Raw genomic sequence first — 10285 nt, 5'->3', positions numbered from 1 at the left:
TCTCTGCCACTGGCCCAGAATCTAGCTTTCTATAGGCAAATTCTTGCAGAAACCACTTTTCAGCTTCAAGAGTCTTCAAGCTTTTGTGGTTGTTGACAAAGTTTCAAAGGTATCTCAAAATGCACATACCAGATAGAATCTGGGTGGGACACTGTATGGCCTTTTCCCTTAAGCTTTACAGAATTAGAGAATTGGAGTTAAGCAAACAAATATCAAAATCAAAATAAATTATGCAAATTAAATGCATCATGCAATTCTATTCTAATTGCAACCCCCCACACCTTTAATTCTCTAGGTACAGAACTGTACAGTTTTGTAATGCATCCCTGAACAGAATAAATGCAGAATTGTTTTGTGCTCAGTACAGCACACAGTGAAACCACAGGCCCAGAATAATTGTTTGCACTGTACGGATAGAATGCAGCTCATCCTCTACAACACAGGAGTAGTGATACTTCTGTTACAGCAAGTTAATTATACATCATGCTAAGCTTCAGAGCAGTAAGGAGAAAGAAAAGTCGCCTAAAACTTTTAGCCAAACCTAGCCCCATGCATTCATGTATTTCCCCATACTCACCAGAAGCTCCTTATACTTTGGCCTTTTGGACTCATCCTTTGTAAGGCTAAAAAGATCAGTAAGGAGGTTAGGAAGGAACGATATTTGTTGAAAAACATCTGAAGTTCAATGTTGGACAGCACAAGTTAAGGGAATTGGTAATTCAATTTTACTGATTATGATTATACATTTGTAAATTCACCAATGTATACAAAGGCAGTTACCTTTGTACTTTCACCTATTTATGTCCTACTTGTATGTTAGTGGGAATCCTAAGACTGTTCTTAGTTTGTAGGTAACCATGAAAATGCCCAATACAATCAACAACACTCAAGTTGTAATCTATGAATTGGCCTTTCACTCCATCTCTATCTTGCTTGTTTTAATATGTATTTATTTATATAATTGAATTATTACATTTCTATGCCACCCAGTAGCTGAAGTTCTCTGGGCAGTATAGAAATTGTGGACACAGGAAGTACAGAGCCTCTCAGTATATTCCATAGCATTCATAAAAGACCATTTTTCCTTCCTTCCCAAAGCCTCTGCATAATTAAATCCTAACCCTTTTAGGGTGGCAGCAAATCTACACGATGGCTGTATTTGGATGATCAAATCTTGGCTTAATAAGCCAAGACAGGAATGAACCTCCTGTACCTTCCCTTAGTGCAAGCAGGGAAACAAACTAGGAAGCTGAAAGCAGGGAAACCAACTGTCCAAACTGGGGAACTGGTTTATGGCTTCCAACCAAGCCAGAATATGAAGCCATGGTTGAAAGTTGGCTTCCATACCAACTTGTATCGAAGTTTGTCGTGGCTTTCTGGAGACCAGTAACCATAGTTCCTGCTCAGATGTAATGAGAAACTATGGTTAACTGCTGCTTCCTGATTTGTTTCCCCACTTGAGCAAAGGAAGAAGTGAAGTGGCTGCATGCAGCTGCAAGAAGCTCATTCATCTCTGATTAAATGCAGCCTGGTTCACACGTAACAACAACCCAGAGTACGGGTTGCCATTGGAATTGTGGGGTTGTTGTTGAATCATGGGTTGTCGTTATGTGCGAACCCTGCACTATGGTTTAAGTATGGGTTGTTAACCATGAACAACGCAGGGCAAGAATCCATGGTTTGTTGTTGGATTGTGAACTCTGGGTTGTTCATGGTTTACAATACATAGTTAGACCATAGTGCAGGGTTCACACGTAATGACAACCCATGATTCAACAACAACCCATACTCAACCCATACTCTGGGCTGTCGTTACATGCAAACCAGGTCTATGTTGCTTTTGAAGCATGATTTGGGAAGACAGTCTGAGGAAGTTTTCAAACAAGGCTTGAAGTGGCTCTCGCTTTAACCAGCTGGCAAAACCTGCATTGGCCAGAATGCCAATTCTTCTTAAAAATATCTCTTTTCTGCTTTCTCTTTTACACCAGAGACTCAAGAGCAATTGTTTCATCTTGAAGATATCTTTACAAGCTCTAGCTCCTGTATTGCTCCAAGTTAGCACTGATGTAGATCAATATTCTATGTGCTGATATGCTGTCCAAATAATGAGCCCCTTCTGATGTGCTAACTGCAACAAGAGCAACTGACTCAGATCCACTCATTTTGTCCACAGTGCAATGTAATAATTATACTGCAATGTGGCAAACGCAGCCAGAGACATACATTTAAATTACAACTACGTAATTGTAGCTTTGAGAATTCCCAGCAGTAGGAAGTAGAGTGATGTGGACCCTATTTGATGCTATTGGTGCCCTACTACTCTATCTAGTATACACCAAGGAGGCAATGCCAAAGTAAGCGGTCTCATTTATTTATTTATTTATTAAATTTATTAATCGCCCATCTGACTGGTCACCCAGCCACTCTGGGCGATGTACAACCCACCATAAAACAATTTAAAAGAATAAAATTTTACCATAATTTTTTTTTTTTAAATACCCTAACCCACCCCAAATGCCTGCCTGAACAACCACGTTTTTAATGCACGACAGAAGCTCATTAAAGAGGGGGCATGATGGAGTTCCCTAGGGAGGGAGTTCCACAGAGTGGGGGCCACCACAGAGAAGGCCCTCTCCCTCGTCCCCACCAGTCTAGCTGTCCTGGACATTCACTGGAGCCTTCAAATAGAGATCTCCAGAGTATAATTAGGAGTTACAAAAGGCCTTGCTATAGAAGTCTACAAGAGAGACCTCCCTGCCATCTCTACTTTGCTCACTGCTACTTGTTGAATATGAGACTGGCAATGAACCAAGACCTTGGGCAGGACATGTCCAAATCACCACTTCAATCACACATGCAGGAAGAGGGAGAGGGTCTTTTCAGTAGTGGCACCCGAAGGTTGTTCCAGTCGTGGAACAGCCTTCCCAGAGAGGTTTGCCTGTTGCTATCCCTCTGGCCCTTTTAGCGCCAGATGAAAACCTTTCTGATTACCCAGGTCTTTTACGTAACTCATGTAGTCTGGGCCTCTCCTTTTTAAAATCTCTAGTTTTAATGTTGGTGTTGCTGTGAGTTTTGTTTCTTGAACTTTATGTTGCTTTGATTTTGTGGTTTGATTTTCTATATTGTATCTAAACTTTGTTTATTTTAAGTTGTCCACAGTATGGGGTGGCATACAAATAGGGTGGCATATCATACCCAGTATGGTATGGGGTGGCATATGAATACTGTAAATAAAATAAACAAATAATAATAAATAAAAGGTGGTAGCAATTTAAGGCCCACAGGTCACTGTGCACACTATTGTTTTCTCCAGCACACACAAATTTTCCGTCCCATTGCCAGGCTCTTCCATGAAGGAAACATACACTGTTTCCAACAACATGGAAATTCTCTGATGCTGCTGCCGTATGCCACATGCCCTGCAACAGAGTGGGAAGCCCCAGCCTGAACCAGTTACTTGCCTCCAATGCCCAGAACAGACCCAGAGTGAGGCATACTCACCACAAGTTGACAAAGTTGATAAAACTTGGAGAAAATTCTCGTTCCTCTGAGTTACTCAGCTGTGGAGGATCTCCCTTGACTACTTGTGTTAGCTGATCAAATACACTATTCCATTTGGGATAGGGGAACCGTCCTGTGGCCAGCTCATACTACATCAAAGAAAAAAAATGGGCTAGATTAGTAAAGTTCACAGTGGATAGGGTGTTAGAACATTACACCAATTCCAGGAAAGCACTGAAGGAGTGACTTTTCCTTATTGAGCATATGCCCAAGCCCATATAGGTTAAAAAAGAGATATATGGAAATGTTCTGTTACGATTACAGTGAACATCCCAGCAGCTCAGAGGACAAGTAACTTAGCTTAGCATCTGCAGTGATACTGCTGCTTTCTGATTGGATTGCTGACAGTTTGCTTTTTGTAGTGGTTTTTAAAGTTTGTTTTTTGTAGTGGTTTCTAAATTTCAACTATCCTTTGACATTACTTCAAAGGAAGTGTAGTATACTATATCTTTTAAAATATAAAACAAATACACATTCATGGAAATGACCATTTTAGCAGAAGCCACTGTAGCTCACTTCAAGATATGACCATAGGTTCTAGTGTGTGCAATACATAGGGCCAGTTTGCACAACACAGTGGGTTATTAAAGCCACAGTGAGCTGCAGTGCATGCAGCTGCCATTTTGAATATGCAACCCCCAACTGGGGTTTGTGCCATGTTGTGCAAACCGGGCCATTGTGGGTTATTCAAGGGTTAAACAACCCTCACATAACCATACTATTGACTGAATAACCCATGATGGCCACATTTGCACAACACGCCACAACCCCAGGAGTTGGCCTGATCAGGGGTTGCATATTCAAAATGGCGGCCGTGCACTCCACAGCTCATTGTGGGTTAAATAACCCATGATGAGCCTGCCCTATTACGCAAACCAGGTTGTACAGTACCAATGACTAACATAAACGACACTGTAGTGGGTATAAGGTACTGATAGAAGATTCTGCCTAGTAATAAGTGGCCAAGGAGAAGGGCAGTCCTCCAGTGACTTACTCTCCTTTCTGTGTTCCATCATTATGCATGTTTGCACATCCATGATTTAGAGGGAAAAGAGCAGACATGGCTCCTGTTTTCGATACATGTTGTTCCTGCTCCCCTAACTTTCAAGGATGAAAGAAGCCAGCACTATATGAGCCACTCAATTATTACTAGGTTATTTACATCTTTCTATGTAGAAGCATCAGATTGGGCCCACATCTGGCATCAGCACACTGTATGGTCAGGCAAATGCAGGGGTCAAAGGCCCCGCTGGGCCCCTACAAAGTGTATGTTGGGAACAGGACCCAGTGGCATTCTGGGGAAATGAAGATGGTGGCTGTGCCGCTGGAGTACTGGGCAGCTAGAGCTGTACTGGTGTCTTGCTGCCGCCCACCCCTCTGCCTCATGATAGGTTTGCCTTGGAGGGGCTCACCAGAGTGGTGCTGAGGGAGGAGGGCATGAGAGGGCTCCTTTCCCAGGGTTCCTTCAAATCTGAGGCTGGCCCTGATTAGGCCCAGGTCAAATACCCCTGGTTTCAATGCGTCTGTCTCGGTGCAGACAGGTATGTCCTTCTCCATTCACATTAAACTGCTTTCTTGAGTGGGCCACATTTAAGATCGCTGGGCTTTCCTTGTGTCTGTGGGGAGGCCAAAGGCAAGCTGCGCTAGCTCAGAGCAAGGCAGTTCTTTTCCAGTTTGCCATGCATTGCTGCCCCCTAGTGACTGAGCACAGTCACTGCTCATAAAAAGGAGTCAACGAAGCCCAAAGTACACCGCAGGGCAAAGCAAGGCCAGGCCTGGCATTCAGGTAGGCCGTGCCGCTCCCGTGACAGTGCACATATCCACAAGAGTAATGTCAGTCTAGCTTTTCCATCCCCCAAGTCCTTCTGCTGCTTCACAAGCAGCTTTAGGGTCTTAGTTGAAGCAGCATGCAAAGCCCTAAATGTTTTTCACTTACCAAAGTAATCCCTAAGCTCCAGACATCAGAGCGGACATCATATCCTTGCCTGGATGCACTGGGGTCTATCCTTTCTGGCTGAAATAAGAAGAGAAATGCCGGATATATAAGAAAAAGAAGAGGAATTACAAGCAGTGTTACAAGGGTAGAGATTCATCTAACAGTCCCCTCCCTAATCAGAGCCCTAATGCAGGGCTGTCTATATGCACTGCTTAAAACAAATTGGAATTCTGCAGCTGTGTAACCCATGTTCTGGGCACTCTATGAATTGCGCAAATTAGGCCAATTTGGATACATTTGATTATTTTGCATAATGCATAAATACATCAACTATCGGTGCAAGAAGCCCCACTACAAGTCTTCTCCAGCCAAACTACATGCTTTCATAAGCACGCTTCTTAAAATGTGGCCACTTTTATTTTGAAGTAAAAAGCAATTATGGGACCCCCATCTACAACATACTCCTGATCTGAATCAGGGACTAGTTTCCTGCTGAAAACTCCCCTCCTTTTGCTCCTATCTGCCCCTGAAGGAACTGTTTCCTGCAAATAGCACCTCTGGGGACAAATAGCAGCTGGCAGGGGTATTATGGCAGGAGACCGGTGTGGGGTTCTGACCCTGTTCAGGAGCATGTTCTGGACCAGGGCACTGCAGCTGCTTTTTCTTCAAAACAACAGTGGCCAATTTAACCAGTTTATTTTTTCAACAAGAACAACAACATGTTTATCATAATGTGTAATTTGGCACTCAGTCCCCAACCTCTACTGTCTACCACAATCCTGGCTCCTAAGACTTTACCAGGTATCGCCTGATTTTCAAGCCTATCCTAACAGCTTTAAATCTAGAAATGCACCGTTTTTCAAATGGAAGGAGGGATTCCAATAATGCTGAATTCTATGTCCAACACCACATTCCATGGTTTCGTGGAGCAATCATGAAATGGGAGAATACACACACTGCTCTGACTGAACATGATTCATAACGAGGGCAATTTAATGTTACTTCTAGCTAAGGGAATCTTCTCATCATAACTTCCCCACTACAGGTTGTAATATGCTATCAGGAGTCAGGACAGGGATCTCTGTACATCAGTTAGTCATATCTGAAGAGTAGTATGGAAGTCTGTTCTTCATGACAGCTGGATCCTACAGCTCCCCCATTTGAGAGCCATGGACAATTATTATATACTACAAGTACTTGATAATTAAAAAAAAATGGTCTTGTGGCACCTTAAAGACTAACAAATATATAAAATATACTTATATTATCATATTTTATTTGTGAAGTTCTTGAAATTGTATTATATTAATATAATATTAAATTTTTTTGTAGTGGTTCTGTCCACAGAACAGCTGCACAAAGAGCAAATTAACTTGTCTGGCAAATATCTGCTACTAATGTCATAATGTAAGTTAAATCTTCTTTGGCCGATGCCAGCATTCCTGCAAGAATGTGTTTTGTTTTCCACAGTCTGTGGGTTTGAATCTCACATCACTTCTCCTTTAAAATGTGATGCACCTAGTTAAGAACAAATTACAAAAGGCTCCATAGACTCAGAAATCAAGTGTGACCAACTGCTTGTTATTATTTAAGTGTCAATATATGATATATCTCTTTGACCACTAACTCTTTTAGCACATTTGGGAGTCTGCACTGTACTTTACTGATCTAGACTATAAAGAAGAACCTATATCAACAGAACATTACTGGGTAGTTCTCAGCCTTAATTCACCTGGTAGGTCTGTCTGCTCTCAGCTTGCCTGTATCTTTGCATAGTAATAACGTCTGGTAAGACTTCAGAGTCTGAAAAAAAAAATGCTCTCCCTCTCCCCCTACCCCATTTCTTTCTAGGAAAAGCACTGGTGGGACCCAGAGGGTCTTACTAGCTCATTATACATCCCTCCTGAAAATGACCATCTAAATGCAAATGCACAGGAAAAGAATGCTTCCAATTCCTTCACCAGTAGAGGAGCCAGGTTACTAAAGCATGAGTATGATTTGATTACTGCAACATAGGCTGTTCAACACTGGGCATGAAGTGATGTAATGTGCTAAAATTAGATGGGAGAAGCCCCACATCAGGTGAACCTCAGTGATGTTTTTCGCTTGTGCAACAGAAGTATGATTTCAGCCTCAGCCATTCACAGATATGAGTGGTGTCAATGGCATGCTCTGGCCAGGAAGGGTCTGCTCAGAGCTCAGGCATCTCAGAATTCCCTCTGCTGTCTGTATCAGATCAACAGAATTGTGATTTGTTGCTCCCAAAGAAGAACAAGGATGTCCCCCCTCCCTCAGCATTCTAATTGCTAGACAATGTGCAATTCACACGTACTTAATATTCCAGCTGCCCCTACAAGGACACCCAGGCAGCTGCCTCCTGATAATCATTTCTACTTTTGCTTAGCAGTAATGAGCCACCCCAAAAGGGATTTGTTTCAGGTCTCTTTTCCAAACCCTGCATTAGTTTATCAAGGGAGTGGGTTACTATGAGAGCAATTAAGATTTTACCACAAATAAGAAAATCTCTTGGGCTACTACTGTGCAGAGAATGCTTCTAGATGCTGGAACAACGTTTCACCCAACCACATGGAGATGCCATAATTAACAACTGACTGCTTTTCTAGTGCCTTGCTGCCATTCTGATTGTAGGTTCCAAGACAACTGAGTGTGAAGCAGACAGAATGTCGGACTGTCGTCGTTCTTCATCTCATTTTCTAGCTTCCACAGCAGGAATGCATACATCTGAATGGATCTTCATGCGTTTGCATAAATTAATACACTGACAAGTCATGGCTGCAGTCCCTTCCTGTTCTTATGGTAGATTCTCTTGAATCCTGTACCCTGTACTAAGTGTTTCTCCTTCATCCCGATGCCATCTTTTCAAAGCAAGGACTGCTTGTCGCTGCCACGTGCAACCAGTACTCAGCTCAGCTAGACACTGTTCTTGGTTGAAATTATGTGATACCATCCAATGAGCATTGTCGTCACCCAAATATCTGGATGCTCAACTTCAATCTCACATCTGTCCTTTTGAGGAAAGACTAAGCCCTTTGACTTAGAGCCATTTTCAATCTTGTGACTTATTATATAAAGCTACATCACAGAAGGGGTTTATTGAGGACAATTTTTGTGTTTTATTGCTGCTGTCTGTTTTCATGTGTTTTTCTGTTGGCTGTATTCCATTCCTTTTTATTGTGATTTTATCTCTGTTATTATTGTTTCACTTTATAGTTGGAAGCCATCTTGAAAATTCTCTGAACTGAAAGGCAGGGTAAAAACGTATTAAATAAGATACATAATAAAATATGTATGTAGGACGCAGGCACCCTGCCTTGAACAATCCTTGTCTTCTCTGCCAAGGATGCCAGAAGATCAGAATTTTTAATCTGGCAACTGGTTAGCCAACTCCAGGCTGGCTTAGAATGAAGCTACTGGATATTTAGCTTCAATCTGCACAAAAGGGGGAGTGAAACATAGGATAGGATCCAATGATGCCCTTCTGCTAGCAGTGAGCACCACTAGTTCCCGGTGCATGCATGGCCTGCCCTGGTGGCAGTGGCACACACACAGTCCCTCCCACCAAATGACCAGAAACACACGTGTCTGGAACGCACAACCTGCCCCTCCCAGAAACTTGTGTTTCCAGTCACCTAGGGGCTTGCTCCTGGAAGTGCTACATCACTGCTGCCAGTGGCAGGGGCCGCCTGTGCACGAGGAACCGGTGGCCCTCACTGCTAGTGGCAGGGCACCATGGGATCCTACCCACAGGACTCCAATTTCCATTTCCATCTCACCCATCATAGGTAAGTTTTCAAATCCCACTTACTGCCATGTAGGGCCTGCACCCAGCATCTCTGGTTTTGGCAATGGAGTCTACAAGTTGTCCACTGATACCGAAATCACAGAGTTTAATATTTCCGTTTCTGTCCAGAAGAATATTGGAAGGTTTAATATCTGAAAGGGAGGTACACAGACAGACACACATTTAATTAGGTAAGCTGCAGGCAAAGTACTTCAGTTTCAAATTGCTGAAAGCTACACAGCATAGGATATAAACTCAGGACTGAAGACAACATGTATGCTAAACCTTCTTCCTCAAACAGGAGTTCTCTAGGAGCACCTTCTAAAATCCCCCCACCAAGAAGGACCAGAGCCACTATAAACAGTGCCTCCAAATGCCAGCCCAGTCAAGAAATATACCAAGGCTAATGGTACTGAAAGCTGCTGAGAGATCCAGGAGAATCATGAGGGACACAATTCCCTGTCTATTCCTGGTGTAGTTTGACCACCAAAGCAGTCCTTATCCTTTTACAAATGTTTGTATGCAATCCTGAGATCATTTACAAGTCCCATTGAACTTTGTGGAACTTCTGAGTATACATGTTCAGAAGTAGTTAAAAATGAGTTGTAACTACATTATTTTTATACATTTCAAACAATTTCTATCCCGCTCGTCCTACAGCTAAAGTATATGGGGCAGCTTATAATAGTTTAAAACTACAAAATAAACTATAAACACTTAAAATACAGCAGGTTAGATCCTGAGTTCTGTTCTGCAAACAGAAGAGTTCCTTCATTCTGCAGAAGAGACTCCAAGTCAGCAAAGGCTTCCGCTGGAGGAAGAGAGGGAGAGGCCATTTTTACTGATTTCCCCTCCCCATTGCAACCCCCAGCACCACCACCCACATTATTCCAGAAGGCTCCTCAAACCTCTGTAGAAGATTTTCAGGGGTACAAGGGACTGCAGAGGGGTGAGGTAATGGAAGATGAAACAAGGAAGATGTTTCA

The 10285-nt window shown here is 42.6% G+C and overlaps 1 protein-coding gene across 12 annotated transcripts in view; it reads right to left on the bottom strand.

The window, feature by feature from the left end:
• MAP2K4 (mitogen-activated protein kinase kinase 4) overlaps positions 1 to 10285 on the bottom strand; it is an 83004-nt gene that overhangs the window by 18947 nt on the left and 53772 nt on the right. For all 12 annotated transcript variants that reach the window (XR_014788317.1, XR_014788319.1, XR_014788318.1 and 9 more), the window contains 4 exons: positions 9324 to 9451; positions 5498 to 5575; positions 3502 to 3650; positions 578 to 623 (listed from right to left, as the gene is read on the bottom strand). Coding sequence is in view for 8 of the 12 variants with exons in the window: in XM_084838310.1 (XP_084694436.1) it covers positions 578 to 623; positions 3502 to 3650; positions 5498 to 5575; positions 9324 to 9451 (401 nt within the window). In the remaining 4 variants the exon portion in view is untranslated. The remainder of the gene's footprint in view (positions 1 to 577; positions 624 to 3501; positions 3651 to 5497; positions 5576 to 9323; positions 9452 to 10285) is intronic.

The sequence above is a fragment of the Heloderma suspectum genome, chromosome 2, assembly GCF_057233095.1.
Source record: "Heloderma suspectum isolate Gila_16-S chromosome 2, 16-S_ref, whole genome shotgun sequence".
Lineage (NCBI taxonomy): Eukaryota > Metazoa > Chordata > Lepidosauria > Squamata > Helodermatidae > Heloderma > Heloderma suspectum.
Note: the sequence above shows the minus strand (reverse complement) of the source record. Positions and strands in the feature narration are given on the sequence as shown.